Source organism: Xenopus laevis, chromosome 1S (genome assembly GCF_017654675.1).
Source record: "Xenopus laevis strain J_2021 chromosome 1S, Xenopus_laevis_v10.1, whole genome shotgun sequence".
Lineage (NCBI taxonomy): Eukaryota > Metazoa > Chordata > Amphibia > Anura > Pipidae > Xenopus > Xenopus laevis.
The window spans coordinates 160,851,473-160,877,973 of record NC_054372.1 but is presented as its reverse complement, the minus strand read 5'-3'; the positions used below and the strand labels follow the sequence as shown (position 1 = coordinate 160,877,973).

At 37.0% G+C, this 26,501-nt stretch overlaps 1 protein-coding gene across 4 annotated transcripts in view; it reads right to left on the bottom strand.

Moving 5' to 3' along the window:
• mcc.S (mutated in colorectal cancers S homeolog) overlaps positions 1 to 26,501 on the bottom strand; it is a 173,690-nt gene that overhangs the window by 65,429 nt on the left and 81,760 nt on the right. For all 4 annotated transcript variants that reach the window (XM_018244312.2, XM_018244313.2, XM_018244314.2 and 1 more), the window contains 2 exons: positions 9,972 to 10,085; positions 4,270 to 4,412 (listed from right to left, as the gene is read on the bottom strand). In XM_018244312.2, the coding sequence (XP_018099801.1) occupies positions 4,270 to 4,412; positions 9,972 to 10,085 (257 nt within the window). The remainder of the gene's footprint in view (positions 1 to 4,269; positions 4,413 to 9,971; positions 10,086 to 26,501) is intronic.

Sequence of the window (26,501 nt, the reverse complement as noted above, 5' to 3'; positions counted from 1 at the left end):
GAAAGATTTTTATAGAGTATAATAAGACATAAAATTGAGTGACACCAATACACGATAATACAAATATATATAAGAACAGATGGGCTGGGGTGTCCATCAACAAATGAATAAATCTATATAAGCAACAGATTTGGGACTTCACCCCCTGCCCATGTAGTTCAAATATACTCAATTAGAATAGATTACACCTGAGCATGTAATAAAATAAAAGGCAATATTTATTCATCACTATGCCAAAACACCTTAGCTAAAACCAATTAAAATTAAGCAGCGCTGCATGTGGAAAAGGGATCCCTTGATATAAATCTTTAGTTCATGCACTAGTGCCAAAAGTACAAGTATGTATATGGACTACTGTGTGAGATAACGCCTGATGCGTTTCGGGTCTACCAGGGACACTTAGTCATAAGCATAGGACACGAAACGCGTCAGGCCTTGGTTCTTAATTATGGAGAATAAAATGTAAGCATTTTAACCTTTTACAATCTGACTCCGGCTTTACTATTTTGTGGGTCCTGGCCTGTGCCAGCCTCTTTTGACGTATCCTGGTGTTTGTTCCCTTTTATTGAAGGTCTCGGGGGGGGTGCACATGGGCCCACAGTGCATAGCAGTAAGCTCATTCAACGTACTTAAAACACTGCATATACTGGTTACATATTTGTATAGCTTATCTATACACACACATAAATAAACTATATGTATATACCAATATCACTATAGTCTTTGATATTATGCTTTCCAAGAAATCAACCAAGCCCCACTTAAAGGCATTAATGGGACAGTAACACTGAAAAAATTAAAGTGTTTTAAAGTAAATAGCATATAATATACTGTTAGCCTGCACAGGTAAAATCTGTGTGTTTGCTTCAGATAGACTACTATAGTTTATATAATAAGCTGCTGTGTAGCCAAGGGGGCAGCCATTGAGGCTGGAAAAAAGGAGAAAAGACACAGGTTACACGGCACGTACCAGTGAAGCCCTGGCCAATACAATGGTGTCTTATCTGTTATCTGCTATGTAAACTGTGCCTTTCCTCCTTTTTCCAGCTTGAATAGCTGCCCCCATGGCTGCACAGCAGCTTGTTTGTATAAACTATAGTAGTATTTCTGAAGCAAACATGCAAGTTTAACCAATGCAACAGTACATTATATTTTGATACTCTTTCATTTTTTTGGTTTTACTGTTCCTTTAACAGAATCTGCCACATATCATCACCCGGGAGGGTATTCCATAACCTCACAGCTCTCACCATAAAGAATCAAATATGCTCTAGTTCTATTCCTCTAATCTAATTTATTGCCATGACCTCAAGTGTGCTGATCATATTTAAGTTATATTAAACTTTGAAATATTAATCTATATCATAAATATTAGCGTTCCCTTAAAAAGCAACTAATATGAAGTAAACAGGAAATGTAGTGCTCCTCTGAAGTCACCACACTCACCTTTCTTCAGGATCTTGTCTCACCTCTTCCAGTGACATGACTTGCATGCCCAGACGGGCACATGTGCACAAGATATCTGCAGATCAGAGCTACATGGACATTTCTTCATGCTTACTATTGTATGATGCAGTCACCAACATAGGAACCCAGAAGTTAACCAGAAGTTCAGCAGAGCAGTGCACTACTTTTTCCTGCATTAAACTGCTTTCCATTTGAATCACTGCAGCAACCCAAAGCATTGTTGGTAACACGCTAAATCTATGTTGTCCAAGAGCTTTACTTACTGCACTAACAAAAGGCTCATTGTTACAATGGTTTTATTTGTTATATAAATTATAATCAGTATTATCAAGTTTATGACATCTGATGTGAAATCTATCACTATTGATGAACCTTATGATGTATATAGAGAAAGGACAGATTTGCAAAGAAAGAAAATACATTTCTAAGGAAAGATTGTTGCCATCCAAAACATACAATAAAATATATTCCATATGCTCAGATGGCTAGAATTATACAACTATGAGGTGTTTGTTCATTAAGAAAGAGATGGATGTTAGAGATTGAGAAAGAGGAGTGAGAAACATCAGGATCTCATAGAAGCTTTTCAAAACAATGAATGTTTGCACAATCAGAGGAAAGGTCATCAGTGAAGAAAAAGAACATATAAGAAATGATAAGAAAATTAGGAAAATTAAAACATAAGTTATAGCCTGGGGCATAGAGTGTCATATAAACAGCTATGGAAAATGATTACAAGTAGTTGAAATGTTCTTAAAAGTCAGGTCAACCCAGAAATATTTTATTACCTAATAAAAGAAAACACAATTTTCCAATATGAATTTATTAAAAACTGTAGTGCTAAAAGTTATTTGTAAATGTAATTTGCTTTACTCCTGGTTGTTACTTTTAAACAATGTTGCAAAAGCCAGTCTCCTCCAGCAAGACAGGTCTGTTAATTGTTGGCTTGTGTTACATTGTTTCAAATGCCAAAGCCACCAGGACATAGAAAAGAAAGGGACAAACTACTTTCAATAGCAATACATATACAACTAACAAAAACATAGAATATTTGTAATGAATGTATATTGCAAAGTTGCTTAGAATTATTTTTATTTTCTTTAATTAGGCAAAAGACTATTTTTTTGGGTTGACATGTCCTTTAACCCTAATCCATTTTTAAAATATCTTGCATATGAACCTTAACGTGTAACTGTATAGCCTGATAACACGAAAGAGAAGAAAATATGGGTAGGTGAAGTAACTGGATTATTATTATCATCATCATCAACACATACAGGTATTTATAAACAAAAAAAGAGGTAGAAAAGGCTTACAATCTAATGTAATTAATGTACAGTAAGTATAGTGCCAAAAAAAAAATATTTGAATATTTGAAAGTAACGTATTCATTTTATGCAATACACCCAAGTGGTCCATGGCACTTAATGAGGACTGTTAAACCATTAAGAGCATGTCTAAATTCTCCCACTACAGGGATTAAATAATGGTGATGTATCATGGTAATGCACTTTGAAAATAAACATTGAGTTACTTTTAAAATGGTCACTTACTGGTCATGTATGCAAATGATACATGTATCAACTGCAACAACTGCTTTATGCTTGTATGCTTCATACTATTGTTGACCATTTTTGCCGGGTTATACAACAAAAGATTGTATCGCACATCCCATGCCATCTTTTAAGAAAAGTCATACAAAACATCATGAAAAAGGCTTTATATTTATACCAGTAGTTTTAAGCGGCACTTGTAGGTCCAAGCTTTTAGGGGGTTTCGTAAAATAATCTGAACAATTTGTGGTTTTCAGGTGATAATTAAAAAAATCTGAGTTTTCATCAACTGTGACTGTTTTGTATTTTTGCAGATTGTATTGAGTTTTCTTGCCCAAGATTTTTTCGTGTTCATTTATTGATAAGGTAAAATTGTGGATGGGAGCTTAGTCGAAGTTGCTTTAATAAAATAAAGAGAATAATTTGGATTTTAGTGAATAACCCCCTTAGTCTGGACTCCTCTTAGCTCATAAAATGTCAAATCATTAAGATATATTTCCATGAATATCTACGACAGCAAATATATATTCACTACAACTGACCTTCAAGCTGGGCTTTCAGTTGTATCTAGGAGAGCAGATGTCATTTTACCCTCAATTCTCACCCTAACTAACCCTCTGCCCCTGCTCCAAAAGTAATACATACATATATATGCAGCATCTATTTAAACTCCATGTTCTTTCTGCCATTTCATGCATGCTTCTGGAATTGACACTGACACTAAACTTTTTTTTCACTACAATTAAAAACAAATCAGACCTAACTCCCAAATCTGAATCCCCTTAATTTACCATTAATTGCTAACGCAACAACTCAAATTTATTGGATTATCGACTTAAAACCAGCGCAAACAGCCTGAAACTATTGAGAAACCTGAAGGTAAAAAACATGTTCCAATTGTTAAAGGGACCATCTGCCATTGACTTCTACATGATTTCAACAGGTTTTAGCTGGAGTATTTTCAGATTTTTAGCAGCTTCAGAGCATAATAAATCCTGAAAAAATGTTCCTTTTAAAAACTCAACCAGAAAAATCTTAGGTTTAAAAAATAGGCCCTTAGAATTGGCAAGTGCTGCATCTCCCTCCAACTTCCTTTAAAATAAGGCAACTTTTACTTGCTATGATTAGATGTTTGTAATCTGTAATCTTATGAACGTTAGCTCCTTTAATTTAGTATTAAGAGGCTAGTAGTTCCCTTACATACACTAAGCACTATTTCTAACGAGTGAGAATTCCAGTAGAACTGTACCTTATGGTTGTCCCTTGAAGTCGATCAATCTTTTTATTTAGTTCAGCTATAATGCTGTGTAGCTCTGTTATTCGCTCCTCATAGCGTAATGTTGTCCTCTCTTGAACATCTTCATGTTCCCTCTTTAAATGTGCCTGCTCACACTAAACAATAGAAAAACAAATTAGAAAAAAGGGCAATTACAGAGTAAAACCACAGGGGTCTTAACTGACATCACACCACCAATATGACATCAACATTTACATCAACAAGTATTATTAAAAACACAAAGGGGCCTATTTATTATACTGTGTAAAACGGAATTCGTCAGAAAAATGGTGTAAAATGTTGTGCAAAATAAATGGAGAATTTATTAAGGTGGGTGTTGTTTTATGCCATGCAAAGGACAGATTTGATGCTGTTATTTTAAACTGCTTCAGACCTTTGTAAGTAAATTCTGGTGGAAGTTGCTCAAAGAAAAATAGTTTAACAAATTATGCCATTTTATGCTGTTTTTTTTTTTACTGTGATGCCTGGCGATGTTTGGCTAATTATTCCACCGTTTTACACCACATATTAAATCTGCCGTTAAGGATTTTGTAAGAGAGTGCATTTTACAAAATGAATTTGATATCATGATTGGATATCTTATATATACCTGTATATATGTAAAACAAGTAAACCAGCAAACCTAACAGGAACTTTATACTGGGCAATATGAATTGTACAACCCAACGTTGTAAACAGAGGAAGAGACTCCCTGAAAATTGAAAGTGTGTGGCAGTTATGTTAAAAAGTGGAGTGATTACTGTAGATAATATTGGTAGATATTGGTATAAGGAATATGGAAAAAGTTGGTGCTTTATAAATACATGTTACTAATAACAGTAATAATACCAGAAGTACTCAGCAGAATAAACCTGACATCTATTGAACCCCAAAATCATTGGCCTGCCCACCCTGTTGTATTTCATATTGGAGAGCAACTCTGCAGCACATTTTGGGCAAACACAACATGTACTGGAGCTATGTACTACAGTGTATACAGAATAATAGAGCCCAGCTTTGGCATAAATACAATTATACCGTATTTACTAGTATTGGCTAACCTTGTGTTTTTGAAGCAACAATCTCTTGACAGGCTGTGCCAAATTAGAATGTATGCATTCATATCACAGATACTAAAAACATGCCTTTCAAATGTTTTCAATTTCCAGTACATCTTGTCCTTGCAATTTTCTAAAAAGCTAAAGCCAGCAACTGAATGTTTTCAGTACTAACTAGAGACTCCTTTCTTTTCCCACAGTCAATGTATGTGGCATGTTCAAGAGTTGGAATTGGAAATTAATTTCTATATCTTTGCCATTTTTACTCCAGAGAGTAAGAGGCAGAGCTTTTTTTGTAAAAAATATTTTATAACTTTAAGTGTAACATCAAATTTCCCAGCCAATGCTGGTTACCCTCAGCTGGTTAACTATCAAATCAAAATATAAGGGAAAAAACAAGAGCATGGCACAGATTAAATTATGATTAAAAAATTAAAACAATGTTGCCAGATATTTTCTATAATATATCTTGTCCTCTCCATCATTTGTTCCCAAGTAGCAAACTCCACTCCTCTCCCTTAAGACCCTCTCCCACTTTACAGAACTGTGTTTATTAAAATTTAAAAGGAAGCTATTAAAATCCTGTATTTGTGAAATAAACTTGTTTATCAAGAAGGCAGCACTCTAACTTACTTGGCAGCTGCAGAAATATGGGTCAAAAGGTTGTTCCATCCCAAGATATTTTTATTTGCAGATGATTCTGCTGTGGTTGTAAGGATTGTGAGCATCAGCCATGTAGCGATGCACTTCCTCAATACAAGAAAACAAAACATTCATTTATGACAAGAAACTACCATGGTGGTGCTTTCGCCGAAAGAAACCTTTAACAATACCATGCTGGATCCTCATACTGTCAGAAGTCTTAACCCCCGGGGAATTCTAATAGTAGTATTCAATAAGTAACACTTGCTCATCACCAGAGCTAAACTTGAGATTATAACAAGTCCAGTGACCACAATAGCTCTGCTCACAATTTATTATTAAACTAAGTTTCCTAAAAGTACACCACCAGGGTATTAAATGCAGATTGTATTTTCCTCCATAAAGCAAGATATCCAACTAAGGGATCGGAGACTACAAACAGCGCAGTACTGCAGTAAATAAACAACTGACTGTAGCCTGTGTCCCCATAATAATTTATGGAATGAATGTCTGGAGGCTCCAAACCTGAAAGTCAGCATAAAAATAACAAAGTACAGTATAAACCTAAATCCCATCATTTCTACTCTGGACTCATGCTACTAGCTTTGCCTTAAAAACCCTGTGTAATCAAGAAATATTAGAGTGAAGCTGCAAATTTATTACTGGATTTATATATACAATTTGATGATTAGACAAGATAAATCGCAATCAGAATATGTTAATGCAAAAGCCATCCATAAACATTAATGAGAAGCTCTTGATTTTACAAGAAACTGAAGTACCAGGCAGCTATTTGCAGAATAAAAGCAAATCTGGCTTAAATATAACAAGAACACAGATTTGGGCAGCCTGTTTCTTTTATGGGACAACTGAACTTTTCTTGACATTGTATTTGTTTACTGGGTCAAGATATAATCATAGGTATGACATGACAATGCATGCATTGTTATAATTTGACAAAAAATAAGAAAACCTATAGAACTGACCAGAACAGATTTAATCAAGGGACAATTAAAAGTGGAAATTAAAGTGGTGCTGCTGATGAGAAACTCACCCCAGACGGCAGCAGCCTGCCAATTACCAGGGGTGGCAAAATAGCTGCTCCAGGTAACTTTTAAGAGCTGTAATTCTGTTTTTAAAATCAGAATTGCAATTGCACTCTCCACACTAGCAATGCACCCCCCAGGACCACTCAAGCACTTGGAAAACCAATTGATTGGGGCGGCAAGGACCCTGGAACACTGCTGAGGGTGGAAAAACACTAAGGGGCAGATTTATCAAGGGTCGAATTGAAAATTCGAATTCGAAATTCAAATTTTCGATTTTTTTTTGTATGGTAAAAGCTGTCAAATTCGACTAGAGAGTTATTGAAATTCGATTCGAGTTTTTAAAATTTTTTAAATTGATTTTTGAGATTTATCATACTCTGGACCTTTAAGAACTCAAATGACTATTCTCCACCTAAAACCCGCCGAATTGCTGTTTTCATCAATGGGAGTGGTCCAGGGATCAATCTGGAATTGTTTTCAGCCTTCCTGACATTCAAGTTTTTTTTTCGAGAAAAAACTCAAAACAAGTTTTTTAAATTCGAATCGAATTTGATTTGAATTCAAGTTTACAGGTCGATTTAATTCATCCGGCTTTTAAAAATTAGATTTTTTTTAATACATTTCAATTGGTCGAATGTAGGGTAGTTTTTAAAAACTCACATAAATTCGAAATTCGACCTTTGATAAATCTGCCTCTAAGTTATAAGTGGGATACTCCCAAATAGCTCTTCTAACCAGAAGAACCTCAAATGACTGGAAAGGTCCAGGGATCAATCTGGAATTGTTTTCAGCCTTCCTGACATTCAAGTTTTTTTTTCGAGAAAAAACTCAAAACAAGTTTTTTAAATTCGAATCGAATTTGATTTGAATTCGAGTTTTCAGGTCGATTTAATTCATCCGGCTTTTAAAAATTAGATTTTTTTTAATACATTTCAATTGGTCGAATGTAGGGTAGTTTTTAAAAACTCACATGAATTCGAAATTCGACCTTTGATAAATGTGCCTCTAAGTTATAAGTGGGATACTCCCAAATAGCTCTTCTAACCAGAAGAATCTCAAATGACTGGAAATATAACATTCTTCATAAATATATATACAGGTATGGGACCTATTATCCAGAATGCTCAGGAACTGGGGTTTTCCGGATAACAGATTTTTCCATAATTTGGATCTTCATATCTTAAGTTTACAAGAAAATGTAAACATTAAATAAACCCCAAAAGCTGGTTTGCCTCATTTCATTTTAATGGAGTCTATGGGATATGGCCATTCCATAATTTGGAGCTCTCTGTATAACGGGTTTCCAGATAATGGATCTCATACCTGTATATTGAAACTGCTGAGCAGTCACAGCCCAGCTGGGCCCCCTATACTTCAAGGCAGAGCCGGGCCAGGCTGGCCAGGGCCCTAGGCAACCTGGCCGGTCGAGGCGCCAGCTGGTTGAACGCATGTGCAAACTGCTGCTCGAGGCACGCATATGCGAGTCCACACACACAAGCGCAAATACACACAACAGACAGGAGGAGAAAGGGGACCGGACACGGGTTAGGTGACAGAGGCGGTATGTGCCTGCCCCCCCCCCCAGCTTTTGCGCCTTAGGGCAAGGCCAGACGTGGTGTTTTTGCGGCGTTTTTACGTTGCGTTTTTAAAAAAGAACAGCCAGGTGTAAATACGCCACTGAAACCACATGCGACCGCCAACATGCGTTTTTCAGCACTTAGGATTCTTTTGCCAACATGCACTTCTCATTGTTCTCAATGTTCTCATTGAATTTGGACGCCATATTTAAAATACGCTGCGTATTTACGTAAAGTGTGGCTTCAAACGTGCAGATCCCATAGAGTCTATTGATTTGGTAGTTTCTTGACGTATTGGCATTTCTGCTAAAAAACACCAATACCGGCGTCCTGTGTTGGATTTCAGCTTGCAAGCTCCCTGTGTGAATTGCCATAGTGCGTTTTCCATTAGTTTCAGTGGTAGTGCAGTTTATGCGTATTTACTCCTGGCTGTTCTTTTTTAAAAACACAACGTAAAAACGCAGCAAAAACGCCACGTCTGGCCTTGCCCTTAGGCACGCGCCTAGTCTGCCTACCCCTAGTTTCGGCCCCAAGTTGTGTAAGAGTTTAGGAGGCACGCAGGCCAGTAACAGCAGGGTGCAGATACAGCATTGCTTTTGCCGGTTTTGCTGGTGCGCCACATGAGTCACAAGTCTTTTACATGAGGTGATTCCCATTGCTCTGGACAGCATAGCATTTTCACCCACAGAAGAGACATTTCACTATGGGCACAAAGCACCCTGTCTGAAATCAACCATGACCACTAAAATTCTGACTGAAAATTCCAGCTACTTGGGAAACATCTTTTAGAGACTTTGGGGTAAATTTACCAAAAAGTGTGAAGTTCCGCCACTAGAGTGAAATTCCGCAGCTCTCAATTCGTTTCTATGGGATTTTGAAAGGCGTATTTATCAATGGGTGAAAGTGAAAGTTCACCCTTTGATAAATACGCCTATAAAAATCCCATAGAAATGAATGGAGAGTGGCGGAATTTCACTCTAGTGGCGGAACTTCACTATTAACTTCACTCTTTCATAAATATACCCCATTCAGTACAGATGAACTGTATAAAAGCGGCTAACTAATTTATAAGACTGATTAGAACTAATTTGCACTACAATGAGCCTTTAATATTGACTTTATACAGGTGAGTTATATGTCAGCTTATCATTATCATAAATTTTCCTGCAAGCGCTGTTGGGTGTGAACTCCGTGGGAAAGACCCAAAGCAGGTTTTGCTGGAAATCAAATGCCTGATGTGTCAGAAGCAACCAATCCCTATTAGTAATGTCTCCTCATTTATGTCAGGCATAATAAATATACTGCTTGTGGGATAATTCCATCCTGCGAATCATTATTCCATTGCTTACCTGAGATTTGGCAAGCTTCTTCTCTAGCATGTCTCTCTCTCGATCCGTCTGCTGAAGGCGCTTGTTTAGCTCCACTATGTCTCCCCTTAAAGAAGCCAGGGCTGCTAAATGGAGCTGAAAGAAAGAGAATGATCACTGTAGGTGCAGCCACTTTATCACTCTCATAAAATAGTAGATGGTTGAAAACTAGATTCCATATATTCCATAGTTTAGGTGAGGTGGGCTAAAAGCAGCCAAAATGCCCACCACTGTATAATAAATGCAGTTACAGCAGGAACTAAAGAGGAACGGTGGTACCATAAGGCTTCCTCATCTAACGATGCAACAAGAACTCCCGTAGCACCAGAAAAAATCACTGAAACTGTTTTCAGAACTAGATCTTATTCATTATGTATACATTTTTTTTCTGATTGGACATCCATTCTAAATGCTGGAGATTTTGCCTATTTTTCTTTTCTCCAAAGTAAAATGCAAACTGCAGTGCGACTTCTGGAAAAGCCAGAAAGCAAAGTGATTGTGATGCTAGATTTTTAATTTGATTACTTTACTTTTTAATCAGGCCTTCTCTTCATCATCTTGGATTTTGGCAAACAAGGGCCTGGTTGCTAGACGAGTGAAACCAGCAGCCACATAAGAACTCACATGGCCAGCCAGAGAGCTGCATACTGACCTAATTCATTGATTAAATAGGAGTAAGATGCTAATCTCCATACAACAATTCACAGACACACTCCAGCTGCTAAAAATAACTTGAATATATCTGCCCATATGCAACCTTTGCAAAAAAAATCCCAACAACAACACTTTTTCTATCCAGGTTTGTTCCAGAGTCTAATTGATTATAGAATTCCTAAGGAGTGTATCCCTAGAATATATGGATCATTTGTGCAGGTCTTTCGCCAACCCAAGAGGCAAGAAATGATTTTATTTTGTCTCTTATCAGGATAAATGTTGGCTATGAAGGGGTTTGCAAGATGATGGAAATCAGTGATTCTAACTTATCTCAAAGTAGCCATGTGCAGCTATCGTAAATACATTCACTTTGATTACCCATCTTATTCTGCAGGCCAGCTCTTTACATATGTACAAAATACACTGGCTCTGCGGGAGAAAGTCTTGCTGTACATCAGAACCCTTTCTGTGCAGATCACCTGTGATGTACAAATTGCACAGGAATGCAGTACAAATCTACAATACATTGATGCATTTTCAGTATCGGTTGAAATAACAGATAAAAAAAACAAACAAATACAAAAAGTATAGTAGAAGTGATACCTATATTGGCTAACAATAAAAATACATTGCAAGCTTTCGGAGCACCAAGGCCCCTTTGTCAGGCAAAATACAAATGAAAGCTAGAAAGGCGCATAATATATATATACTGTTATATCAGTGAAAGGTATTCATTAATCGTTAATTAACCCTCGATATTCGACTAGGAACTAAAATCCTTCGACTTCAAATATCGAAGTCGAAGGATTTAGCGCAGATAGTACGATCGAAGGATTATTCCTTCGATCGAACGATTAAATCCTTTGAATCAAACGATTCGAAGGATTTAAATCCAACGATCGAAGGAATATCCTTCGATCAAAAAAAGTTAGGCAAGCCTATGGGGACCTTCCCCATAGGCTAACATTGACTTCGGTAGCTTTCAGATGGTGAACTAGGGGGTCAAAGTTTTTTTTTTAAAGAGACAGTACTTCGACTATCGAATGGTTGAATAGTCGAATGATTTTTAGTTCGAATCCTTCGTTTCGAAGTCGTAGTCGAAGGTCGAAGTAGCCCATTCGATGGTCAAAGTAGCCCAAAAAATACTTTGAAATTCGACATTTTTTTTACTTCGAATCCTTCACTCGAAGTTAGTGAATCGGCCCCCAAATCATGTGATACACCAGTGGGGCAACATTTCTGCAGTCAAATTCACAGTCTTCAGGACATGCAGGTCTTCATTTTTAAAGGGAACTTTAAAACTGAACGGGAAAGGAAGATTCATGAATTAAAATGTATGGAGTTATTTAATACATTAAGACAGGGCCTTCATTTAGGGTCAGGTTTCATGTCACACTATGTGACCTAACTGAATCCAGACTCCTGGACTATTTACAACCGACCCTAATTCATTGTATTATGTCTACAATTGATGTCTATCTATCGGTAACTTCCTAATTTATTGCCCATGAATACCTATCACCAGGCACATTTCAGGGGCTGCTGCCGCCTGAGGCAGCAGCCCCAATGCTGCCCCTCCTCCTGCTCCGCTCTTCTAACTTCCAGCGTCGGATAGGGTGGCGGAGGGGCTGCATCGCTAGTGCAGAGAGCGATATTGCGCTTGCTGCACTAGAAAAGCCGAATTTCCGTTTTAAAAAACAGAAATTCGTCTCTTAAAGTTACCAGAGGTGGCTTTTTGCTGCCCTTGGTAACTGGCCGCTCCGTGCTGCCTGAGGCAAGATTCTCACCTTGCCTCATGGCTGGAGTGCCCCTGCCTATCACTTATTTAACAATATATATGCTGTGCCTTTCTAGCTTTCATTTGTATTTTGCCTGACAAAGGGGCCTTGATGCTCCGAAAGCTTGCAATGTATTTTATTGTTCGCCAATATAGGTATCACTTCTACAATACTTTTTGTATTTGTTTGTTTTTTTATTTGTTATTTTTGCTACTGGCTAACACGGAACTACAGTTTTTGTTCAGTATCAGTTGAGAAATGGCAACCCTGAAAGGGAATGTGAAGGCAATCACTGAAATGTACACCCCACAGTACAGCAATCGCTATAGAGGTGCATTGAAACCACAATCTGCGCAGAACTACGATGCAAAGTTTTATTCGCACAACAATGACTAAACTGGATCAGCCTACACCACTTTTTAACCCTTGTAATCACTTCTTGCTGTTGTCAGGAACATGTATGAAGTGAGAATGTAGTAACATAAACCTTTACATGTATGTTACTCTAACATTGTTACTAATCATTTGTTTTATTGTGTATCTATTACTACAGTGTGTAAATCACATTGAGAAAACATCTTAAAAACCAAAGCAATATCCCTGTAGATAGTACAGGAGCAATCTCAAGGCATTACAAACCACTCTTTCCAGTGTAGTGATAGTGAGACTTGCTGGGCTAACAGCAGAGAGTGCAATTTTTCTATACCAACGCAGAGCTAAGCCTGGGATTTGAATTAGGTCTCAGCTGCAGGATCCATTTATTTCCATGTCAAAGGTTTTTAACCTCTACCCTTGCTCTTATTTAATGGTAAAATGGTGAAGTGGCAACTATTGCTCAAAAGGGGACAGGATCGTCAGTTCCTCAGTTCTGTATACATTGGAAGTGATATTAGGGCCTGATTTATCAATTACCCATGAATCCAGTAACTTTACATTAGCAACATGTGGCTGCTATAGGTCTAACCTGGGTGTGCATGAGCACTAATCAGTTTTGTGCAATGAAATGGTTAAGTCACCTTCATTTCAAAATCTGCAGTCATAGTTTTGTCTCATAATAAACCTGGAAAAGTCATGCTTTTTTCCCTCAACTTTTTCGGGATTTTGCCGTCAAGAAGCCAACCTGTAAAAATTTAGTAAATTATGTTTTTGCAATTTCCTCAAAAATTTAACATTTGTCCAAAACCAGCAAAGGCTTACAACCTTTAGAGAACCTAAGCAGTTGGTCCCTAAATAATAAGAAGGAATTAGCATATGCAAAGACAACATAAATATTGCAGAAATGACACTGCTTTCAGTCTATCTTAGAAGTATCCCAAACTTCACTCTTTCCCTTAACACACATCTCTCTCTCTCTCTCTCTCTCTCTCTCTCTCTCTCTCTCTCTCTCTCTCTCTCTCTATGTATATATATATATGTATATAAACTATCACATGAATGACTAGACTGTTTTTAAACTTATAACTGAAAGAATACTGTATTTGTTACAGATCATTTGTTTTTTTTTTAACCATTCCAACCACAATTTTCTTTTTAATGCCTTTAAAATGAGCAAAGGGTTTGTTATTCTAGCCCAGTGCTCCAGAAACTCAGAATATAAAACAATGCAGGCGAGGATTTCACAGTGTTATGGTGTAAATGCTCCAGTGACACACGCTCAAGGTGACTCAAGGCAGGCCGGCATATTAAATTTCCTGGTTCACAGCTCCGAGACATATCCGATGGCATCTCTTTTTGTGCAATCAAAATATCACCAGGCATCTTAAGTGCTTTCTTTACCTTGGTGGATTTTCAAAAAAATAATAATGCTGACTGCCACAGAAACATGAAAAAAGAACTGTAGGCAGAAATGTCAGTGTAGAATACAGAGCTGTCCAAGCTGCGTTTCAGAGAAAAATTCTGATATTTCCGTGCCATTTAATGAAGAGGCCGCAGCAACTGCTAATGCTAACCCTAGCCTAATTGTCAGAAGTTCCACAGGAAGGAAAAACAATGACAGAATACATTAAGGGTAAGGCCAGACGAGGATATTCGGGGAGGTTTTGTCGCCTGGCGACTTATCGCCACGTCTTTTACGTGACTATCTCCCCGAACTGCCTCAGCGTTTTTTCCCCATAGGCTAGAGCGCAAAATCGCCTGCGCTAATGCACACGCGGCGATGCGTTTTCAATAGTCACCCAAAGTTGCCTCAGAAACTTGGCAGTTCGGGGAGATAGTCGCGCAAAAGACGTGGCGATAAGTCGCCAGGCGACAAAATCTCCTCGTCTGGCCTTACCCTAAAGCACAAGAAAGGGGTTCTAAACCTTTTTTTCACTAAGGTCCCACTTGCTTATCAGAGCCAACACCCAGGCACCACCACTGAAATCATAATTAGGGTTACAAACATCAAAACAAAACATTAATGATATACACTGTATATTTTTACACCGTCTCTACTAAACAAAATCAAACACAAAACTGAAATGCAGTGTTTTTTCTTATATCGAATGAAGTTGGTGGATACTGAATTCTAATATAATTCTAACATCAAAAACCCATTGCTATTATGACACAAGGGGCGACATTTATTTTTACACAGTAGAGAAATGTATCAAGTTTAGCCTTTTGCTCTGTTTTCATAGAATAATGGTGAATTCTACAGCATACCTACCAACATTTTGGAAATAGAAAGAGGGACAAAAAAAATTTGCTGAGCGAAATTTTATTGACCACGCCCATTTTGTGGCCCCACCCCCAATTACCATGTTTGTTTTACAAAATTTGGCAGGTTATGAAAGTTTGAACACATTTCTGTGGTTTTTATGTGTTAGTACAGTTTTGAAGGTGAATTGGATGCAAGTCACAGTTTCCCCAAGAGACCTGCTTATCTTAGTTGTTATAATTGTTTCCTTGCTTATCTTAAATTGTTACAAATGTATCTAAGTGCACCTGCCACCTATTCTGGCCAATTAGGTTTAAGAAACTTTGTATCTTTTTCAGTGCAGGAGATCAAAGAGAAAGTCAGGGCAATTCAGTAACAAGCGGGTTGAGCTGTCCAAACCAGGACTGACCCAAGAAAAATTTTGGGAAGTATGTTACTGCAGCCTCACTGTACGTTACAAACAGGTGGCTGCTCTGCTAAGCAGGAAGTGAACAATGCACAATGTGAACCTGCTGATGTAATTGCAATGTATTTCTGCAGCAAATGCAATTTAAAAGATTCAAAACTACATTTCACACCCCTCAAACGTTATATAGTAGAAATTTGTCTTTTAGATGTAGTTTCACTTAAAAGTGGTTTATTTAAGTCTGTTTTAAGTTAGTCACTGGCTGGCACGGCTTCTTATTTGCTTTTCATTTCAAATAAAAATAAATTACCCAGCCTCTGAATGGAGCCTAAACACTGCTGGACTACAGAGGCATCTAAATAGCATCTAGCGAAATGACACTTGCCTGGGTCCATTTCAGATCTGAAGCTTTATTGCTTTATCTCATGCTAAGGGAAAATGACATTTTCTAGATGAAGATGTGAAATGTAGTGTTGCAAGCCATTTAACTGACAGCTGCTGGAATGATGTATATTTCAATTGCAGTCATCTTGTAGATCAACAGATCTGGGAAGGATAAGATGCCAGGCAGGTAGGAGCTGCTCGATCACAGTGACATGTTAGAAAGAGGCTCTTTGCAATGGCTTTTTTCATTGCATTCAGAAAAATAATAGGTTCCAGGAAAATGCTACATGGAGAATTAAAAGCAGAATAAAATTATTAGAAAAGAAAATTCTTGCTGAAAATGCTACATTTAATTTGAAAATGCTACATTTAATTTAAAAATGCTACATTTTAATTTTTTATGATGTCCATAAAAAACATGGGGACAGGCTCAGCAAATAAACTGCATGAGGCTTAATGAACTTAATGCTGTAGTTGTCTTCCCCTGCCTCTTGTTTGCCCGATCAGCAGGGTACTGTGCCAACAAAGCAACGAAAGGGGACTACTAGGCAAAAATAGCTTTCATATCATATAACAGGGTCGACTGGAGACAGCCTACAATTTCTTGCCCAGGGCCCACCTGTGCTTTAAGTTACCCTTGGATCTTTCTTGAAACAAGGCATGGGCAGAGATGGGACGCTTCAAATTGCTTAGAATTACATATACAAATAGCAAAGCCAGCACAGTATTTGCACGGGCACACCAATTGCATATTTGTATTATGCAATTATTAATTAATTGCTTCTATTTAAATGTTTCTAGCTAATACGCAGTGGATCTAGCTGTGAAGCTTGACAGCACCCAATAACAATTGAGCGAGTGCACAAAAACAAACAAAACTTCATTCCTGGATATAAAAATCACTCAGTTTTGCAGAAGAAAGATGAATGATGATATACTGATTTTAATTACTGCAATATGATGTAAATTAGTGTAATAAGTAATGAATTTACTTTTTACTTCTGGAATCAGTTATATCCATTGTATATTCAAGCATGGGGGGATTTGTTTCTTGGCACTCAAGTCACACAATTGCCTTGCAAGACAAAGAAGGATTCCAATTTCTCAATTTCAATCTCGACACTGCTGTCTGGAAATGCTTGTGACTGATTGAGTCATGTAATGTAATAAATTGTCTTACACTTGCTCAGTTCTTTTTTGCTGATCTCTCTTTACCTCTTGTAGCAGTTTTAGGTTGGATGTGACCTGTATGTTGATTTTATTTACCCATTTATTGTACAGTGCTTCAGTAAAGTGCTTTATAAATATGTGTTGTTAATAATAATAATAATAATAATAATAATAATAATAGATGGATGGACTGTAATAACAGTTTAAATAATTAGGGTTATGGTTAGCAAAAAGATATCCATTTAAGCCTGGCTAATACACTAACATACACTTTATTCCACACCTAACCTTCCACTTCTAAATCGGTATGGCTGCGTTATACACTACTCAAAGAATGCAAAAAATATGTAACTATGGCTGGAGAAAGCATACATAAATCACAATCTCTGACATCATTGTCACTGCTAAAAATTAACATCTGTTAAATATCAAATGGATTAGATTTAAGCATCGCACGCAAACGTACCACCCCATGCATAGGGGATTATGCTCCTTACAGTGCTTGTAAAGTGATGGTTCTCACTATCTGATTAATAGACTGATTTTTGGCTGGAGGAAAGCTGATGTATGCTACATGAATTCATGAGTTTAAACGAGGAGTGCAGACACACTTTCTATTGCACTGACATTTAAAAATACATTTTAAAACATTTGTTTTGAAATATATTTACTTTTATTAGCCACATTTGTATTATTACGATTAACCAGCAATAATAAAGCTCAAACATATTCTGGTTTCTATCCCCTTTAACTGTTGGGTGTGGGAAGTATGAGATTTTAATATATGTGAAATAGCAGCAACTAGTTTATCACAACAACATAAATAACTGGCTGTTCCGCCTTCACATTAGCAGGAAGCCACGGATTCCATTAAATGTATCACCATTTCTACGAGTTCTGCCGTTTCAACCATGTTTTAATGACTTCTGCAGCAGAATGCTGAAGGAGGCAAGGGAAATTCTTTAGGTAGTTTCTTCCCTTTAAGCATATTTCATACATTAAGCACATTTTTTACATTAGATACCCAATGCTGGGAAATCAGCACATATATTTTGGAGGTATATTTTGGAAAGGAGCAACAACCCCAAAACTGGTTGGAGGAAACTCTTTTCTGGGAATAGGCTACAGCTTTGGGATAAGGAGCATGTGATGCTAGATAAAGTCAGAAATCTGTTATCTCAGAGTTCTCCAATGAAAAGCATGGAGGCACAGGGCATAGGAGAATATTGGCAGTTGTACTACTATTACAGCTGGAGAGCTGCAGGCTGGATTACAAATTACAGGGCCCACAGAGGGTCATACTGTCCCCATTATCAGAACAACTAATGACAGCTCTGTATGTTTTTATCTATCAAACATGCCCAGCAAGACAGAGATGACTGAAAATGATGTCGGGACAGGATATAAGCAATGACATCCCTTTTCCCTAATATATAAAAGAGAACATGTCCTATATACATTTAAAGTTTATCATCCATTTACAGGAAAGTATGACTGAACTTCCTTCCTTCTCTTCTTATTAATTTCAGTAATGGGAATTGTCATATTGCTTGATTCTGGGAATTGCAGCTTGACAGCAGCTAGATGGTCACATGTTGGATAAGCCAACATGTACTGTATATAGGGTTGCCACCTTTTCTGGAAAAAAATACCGGCGTTCCTATATATTTAGCTTTTTTTCCCAATTAATAACATTGGGATCAGCCATCATTTTTACCTTCCAGGCCGGTAAAATACCAGCCAGGTGGCAACCCTAACTGTTCATCACTTACTATTACATTATGTAATAGTAAGTCATTTGTTCTTCTAGTGAGTTTATTTTCTGGCAACTGGTCCTCTTGAAGGTTGTCAACTGCCCTCTCTACACATATATTAGCTGTGCTCCACCTCCTACCACAGGTAATTTGTTGATTAGTATCTAAGATATTAACCTCCACACTGCCAGAAATTGTATGTCCAGTCTGAAATTTGGATCCATCTGAATCCACTAAAATCACTGACCTTTCCCCTTGGTTCATTTATCTTGACTACTTGGGGAAGCCATGGTGGCTCATTGGTCAGTACTGTTGACAATACTAGGGTCCCAGGTTCAATCTTAACAAGTGCAACTTCAAGGACCGTCTTCTGCACAATTACTAGTTTAAGATATGCCAAATAAACAAATCAGTGTCTATTATCAATGAAGACTAAAGTTGGCCATAAGTTGGTGAGGTCACCAAACGAGCGTATATTTCCCTGATATTGGGCTGTTGGGCACTAGGGCCAATGTTCACATCACAAGGAGGAGAATATGGCGAGATCCTCGGATCGAGGAGTGCATCAACTAACCAGCCTTGATCCAACTGGATTTTAATACCCATTTTAGAGCCTTATACACTGCCTAATAAATTGCAGACTCCTAAATGGGGACTTTAAAGCCATTTGTATATCTCCAATTTACATGAGTGCAGGTGGAATGACTACCTATATCCAAGATCACCAGGGGCACAGATAAATAACAAGTATGGTTTTTATTCCAGTTGAAGGCAATTTGTGAAATGTTGCCTGTTCCCAGCCATTGCTATTATTATTATTACACATCCAATCACATGGTTATCATCAAGTTCATGGATCTGATTTCTGAGTGCTGTTGGATGTCCTTGGACCCGTTTTTATATGTGAGCAGAACTCTAATAAACTGGAGATGTGTACAATGCCAACATTTAATTTTTCTGCCCTAAGAAAATAAAAATGGTAAATAGCTTCAGCTCCACTTGCTCACTTGCGTGTGAAAATAGAATGGCTAAAAGAAGAAAGAAACATTGGGTATTGAGGAATTAATCAACCCACTGATCTGCATACATAGGGACAATGCAAAAACCTTCTTGTCCAAATATGTACATATATTTTTCCTGCAGATACAAGGCACATTCTCATCAATATTTTGAGTAACCAATTTCTTTCTCATGGGGAGTTAGTTGTTTCCTTTTAATTATAAAAATATACTAATGGTATACATACTTTCAATGTCTTGCAAAAGTATTTAGATGCTTGATTAACTCATTTTACTGAATAACAAATCCTATACACATATTCTACACAGCTCATTCTACACACAAATTCAAGAAAATTAGCACTAAAATGTTAAACATTTTAGGGTTTATTTACTAAACTATGATTTTTTTCTGGTCAGAATTTTAAAGGACCAGTAACACCAAAAAATGAAAGTGTTTTAAAGTAAAGAAAATATCATGTACTGGTGCCCTGCACTGGTAAAACTGATCTGTTTGCATCAGAAACACTACTATAGTTCATATAAACAAGCTGCTTTGTAGCAATGGCGGAAATTGAAAAAAGGCTAAATGGCACCGGATAAGTAATGGACAACAGATAACATTATGTTCTACAGAGCTTATCTGTTATCTGCTGTGTAACTTGAGCTTTTTCTCCTTTGAATGGCTGCCCCCATTACTACACAGCAGCGTATTTATATAAACAATAGTAGTGTTTCTGAAGCAAACACTGCAGTTTTACCAGTGCAGGGCAACACTGCATTATATTTTAATTACTTTAAAACAATTTCATTTTTTGATATTACTGGTCCTTTAAAGGGGAAAAACACCATTCTTTCATAGAAAAAAAAAACTTAATTTTTTTATGATTTATTAAACCCAGAGGCTGCTCAAAGTCTGATTAAAAAAGTACTCAATCTCAAACCTGCAGAGGTCATGTAAAAGTCAATGGCAAATGTCCTGTTTACTATTGGAATATATGATGATCTGCTCTGGGTTTCGTATAATTATCCAAAGAATTTGTGGTTTTCGGGTTATAAGTTTTCCGGCGTCAAATTTGAAAACATTGTACGATTTGGATTTTTTCATGATATTATCCAGTCTTTTCCCACACCAAATTTCGAGTAAATTTAAATACGCTAAACATGTGCATGGGAGTTTGGTCAAAGTGTTTTTAAGAGAATAGGGAGACTTTTTTGGATTTTTGTAAATAACCCCCTGTATGTGTCATTGTTTTTTTATTAAAGGAACAGTAACACCAAAAATTTAAAGTGTTTTAACGTAATGAGAATATAATCTAGTGTTGCCTTGCACTGGTAAAACTGATCTGTTTGCTTCAGAAACACTACTATAGTTCATATAAACTAGCTGCTGAGTAGCAATGGTGGAAATTGAAAAAAGGCTACATGGCACAGGATAATTAATGGATAACAGATAACACAATTATGTTCTACAGAGCTTATCTGCTATCTACTGTGTAACTTGAGCCTTTTCTCCTTTGAATAGCTGCCTCCATGGCTACACAGCCGCTTATTTATATAAACAATAGTAGTGTTTCTGAAGCAAACACAGCAGTTTTACTAGTACAGGGCAACTGCATTATTTTTTCATTACTTTAAAACATTTTAATTTTTTGATGTTACTGGTCCTTTAAAAACCATAACCATAAGTGTTGTGGAAGCACTAAGATCACACAGCACACAATTGCCTTACAACTGACTTACTTACACAAGTGAATCATTCAAATAACTGCTTCATTTCCTGGATAGAATGCCCATAGTGAAGGAATCCTTATTCAAGTTGTGATTTGGAAAGAATGGTGTAAAAATGATGATTAAAGAGCATTCTAAAGAAGTTAGAGTAATACAAATGCATGAAGAGTAGTGGTAACTGGTGGTTTAATTTTTAGAAAGTGTAAGCAACATCAATCCACCCAGGCACAGACTAGAACTATTCATCCATCAAAACCCACTGAGGAGACAAGGAGAGATGTGAGAGAAGTCACAAAGAAGCCAATAATCACTTTGAAGGAGCTGTCGAGTTCAGTTGAGACTGGATTACAGCTTTGCCTAACGCAGACTATAAGAGTATGTGGTACAACAGACGTTATTACCATGTGAAAGTATGCCAGGAGTATTCCCAAAGGCATTAGAGAGTGACCCAGTTTGAAGCAATATGTGTGGTACAAATCTATTGACATGACATATGGTAATGGCAGAATCACGCTGTGGGGTTGCATCAGCACATGATGCAACTGCCCATTTTTTTCAAATAGAATGAAAAATCGATGCTGCAAAATACTAGGAAATACTGCAAGTAAACCTGTATCAGTCATCTTAAATCTGAAACATAAGGGAAAGTGGTGCCAAAAAAAAAAGGCCAAAGTAATGCTGAAATGGCTCCACAGGGCAGATTTATCAAGGGTCAAATTGAAAAATTCTAATTTTTTTATGGCCAAAACTGTCAACTTCTGCTAGGGAATTTTTAAAATTTCATTCAAGTTTTCTTAAAAATTAGAATTTCGAGATTTATCATACTCTGGCACTTTAAGAACTCGAATTCGACTATTTGCCACCTAAAACCTGCAAATTGCTGTTTTAGTCAATGGGAGAGGTCCTGGGATCAATTTGGAGTTAATTGCTGCCTTCCTGACATTCAAAATGAGTTTTTAAAACTCGAATCGAATTTGATTTGAGTTTTCAGGTCGATCCTATTCACCCGAGTTTTGAAAATTAGATTTTTTTAATACATTTCAATTGGTCCAATTTCGAGTTCATGGGAGCTTATGGGAGTTTTAAAAAACTCCCATAAATTCGACCCGTAATAAATCTGCCCCTAAATGTCATATAAATGCCTTGTTAAAGTCCCAAACTCAGTAAAACGGAGGCCGTGGCACTGATTGGAGGGTGCATACCATCAGCTGAATAATAACACCATGGAGCAAATCTGCCTGTGTGCAAAGCTGGCATAATCTTCCCTCAAAAGACTTACATCTGCAAAGTTGGCTCTAAAATATGATTATTAACATGTATTTTTAGAACGCCAACATATTGTGCTGTGCTGAAAACAGCATATTTCAAAAATTTTAACATTTGAGTTTTAGTAACATATGTCTGTCTGCACACCTGTCATTCCAGAATTATATCTTCCTGATGATAAAGGGGATTGCTAAATCCAAATTTGCCTTGTAAATTCATATCCATCTGACCAGTGCTAGCTCTCTCCTTGGTGTCTGCTTGGCAGGGGTGCCAAAAATTTAGATCTGGATCTCAAAATGGCACCTGACTTCTTGCTGTGATTGTGAATTTCAAGGCTAAAAAAAATAATAATTTAAATAATTTTTATAGTGTAAAGTGAAGTTTATTTTGTTTAACCAAAATCATAAAATATGATATGGAATTATTTCTTAAGGTGACATGTCCTCTTTAACAAAATACACTTTTTTTTTTTTTACATATCTAAGTATTTTTATGGGGAGATTTTTCAAAGAATTAAAAGTGATAAAATGATAAACTACTAGGGTTGCCACCTTTTCTGGTAAAAAATACCGGCCTTCCTATACATTTATCTTTTTTTCCCTATTGATAACATTGGGATCAGCCATAATTTTTATCGACCAGGCCGGTAAAATACCAGACACATGTAACGTCCATGAAGAATGCTTTGGATGGCACACAGAAGATCTTCAGATAAATGCCTTCCAGTCTATTCCCATCTGCTAAATGGGCACAGATAGCCAAGAAGCCAGGTCTTTCCTTTCGGAGCCAGAATTTTCTGCCTTTTCTATAATTATCTTCTTATTTATTATGCATAACAGATGTACCAGTGACTTGTTTATTTATCATTAAACTGAGTTCTGTAGTGTATTACCATTCAACATAATTCATCACTTATAACATTGTGTTTCAATTTATCATAAAACAGTCAATCTAGATGAACAACAATTCAAGTTGCTGCTCTAAATATGAATACAAGACTTCAATCACAATATGTTGTGCACTATATTGCTAAAGATCTTATGACAGGGAACCTTAACCTAAAGATCAGGACACAATGAAGGGCCCAATACTGTTTAGGCAGGATCATCATGGCGCCTCAACTTCTGACTGACACACTGTCTTATGAGCTTCAAGGAGAGAGAGAGCTTCAGCCCTTAAAGGTTGCCATAGACGCACAGATAATATCGCACAAAACTAATTTTCATACGATATCCGGTTTGTGTATGGTGGGAAAAGAGCAGACTGATATCGGAAGAAGACTTGGATATCAGTCGGCTTGTTGAACGGGCTGGACGGAAAATTTTGATCGAGTGCCTTTGAAGGGACCCAAACATCGCCCATTGTTAGTGCTGAATCGTCAGATACAGGTAGAATTCTGTAGTTTCTACCTGTATATCTAACGATTCAGCTCTACATGGTGTATCGAAACAAACGATCTTGGAAAGATCTTTTCCAAAAAGATGGTAATTGTTACGCCTATGGCCACCTTGTGATAAAATTGTATCATTAAGCATCATGTCAATCCTGAATTATATCTATTTACTCTAGTTATTAGTTAGTTCAGGGATCAAGCAGGTTTGACAATGTCCTCCACCAATGCAGTGACAATCTTGGTCAGTAATTGGTGCAGTCAGACAAGGACGTGAAGAGGAAAAATATTGATATATCAGTCATAGTTCCAAGAATATCTAGACTAACAAAAACATTTTGTTCCCCGAATCTTACCCTAGAATCATTGTGTAATGCATATTAACCAAAATATGAAGTAATTTGGGTTGCAAGCTTTTAGGACATTTTGCCCGTTATGGAACACCAACACCTTAAATGAAGTCAGATCATGCCCCACCACAGTGGCTTCTAGAAGCAACCATGCTGAGAAAAGTGGTGTAGGTAAATAGATAGACACCCCCCCAAAGGTTTTAAACATTTCTGTTATTCCTTTGACTCCTTGACATTTATGCCCAAATGCACATGTTTACTGCCTCGATGCCACTCTGATTGCCCTAACTTTTACCACTCCATCTGGATTTGCCCAGCCCTTACTAATTATTGGAAACAAGTGACCAAACTCATACATGATTGATTTGTCATCATTGTATTTGTCATTGCAGCTCGGATGTTAATTCTTGCAACTAAATAAAGAGTTGAAAAATGAAACATTTTTAAACAGATAAATTCATGGATACACAGTTCTCAATGCATACCAATCATTAGTCATAATGTGCAAGGCTTCAGGTCTCCTTTCAAATTGATCTTGTGTTGGCCAGTTGATCAGTTATCCCATTTTTAAGAAACCCTCCTTGTGTGTACAAGCTAAGAGAGCCAAGGAATGGTTATACTGTAGCTGCCAATGAAATGAAGAAAACAGATCACGGACACTGTGCATAGAGAGAATTGTTGAAAGAATGTTTTGCTTTTACCTTTTTCTTTTGCCATTGATCACACCCACATGATACACAGTGTTTTGGTTTGCTAGAGTTCTCTCAGGATGATCTCAATTCAGCTACATCACATTCTTCTAAAGAGGAAACAGCTGCCTTATGGCACATTGCACTGCCTTTATTATTATTTGTATTATTATTATTATTATCGGGTATAACTTATGAATGCTGTCATCTGTTTTGATGTTTTTAAATATGATGTTAATTTAAACACCACTACCTGCATAACAGGACATTCCATTAGAGATTAGTGGGCCAGCAGGCACCTGTCACCTGATACTATTCAAAGTTGCCAGCACATGTGTTGAACACCAACTGCTGATGCCAGAACACCCATGGCAGGAACAAATCACAAATTAAAATGACAAGTTTCAAAGCACTAAGATTATTTTTCTCTGGTGCACGTCCATCAAAGACAGAAGAGCTTGGCATAACCCAAAGGCAGGTGTGTTGTTCCCTTGTGAGAATCCAAACACTCTCTGAATCAGTTCTCCGCTTGCCACAGGATAACTATCATTAAACACACAAAAGCTGTTTGTTGGAATTTAAAACATTTATAAAATGCAGCAAATTACAGTAATTAAAATACTCTTAATGCCACCGCCCTAAAGTCCTCCACAGTGGGGCAAATTTCTACGTGACACAACCAATAAAATAAACTTAACAATGACCATATATGTTGACAATTACATTATATCATGGGGCTAATGCTTCTATGACACTGGAAGATAACAGAATATATCGTATAATGCACTCGGCACAAAACTTGACTCACAGCAAAGTTATTTGGGTTTATAAATGAATTAAACTATTTAGACAGATATGTATTATCAATATACAGTATACACTCTCTGCCTGTACCCGCGTTTATCTGGATCAGGAATGTAGCGCACCATTGTGCAAGGCAATCTAAACATGTACAAATTAAAGGGGAAAAAAACAAAATCCAAAACAGTCAGCACTAACTTATCCTGATTTATATAACATGTACAAGCACACTGTACTGCTTTACAGTTACTGAGAAAAATCAAATCAGGTTTTCTGGACAAAAGTTCTGTGGATAATAGGCTGTAAATGTGATAGGGACATTAGATTATAAACTGCAGTGGGCAGATTATGTTGGCAATATATAAGGATTAACAATAATAAATACCTATGCATTTATTATTACTTTCCATAAGTGTAAGCATTAGTCTTTCCATGAACTAAATATTTTTCCACAGTGCAAACAGCAAACTCCAGTCACCGCCAGGCTACAGCTGGGTGGCAAA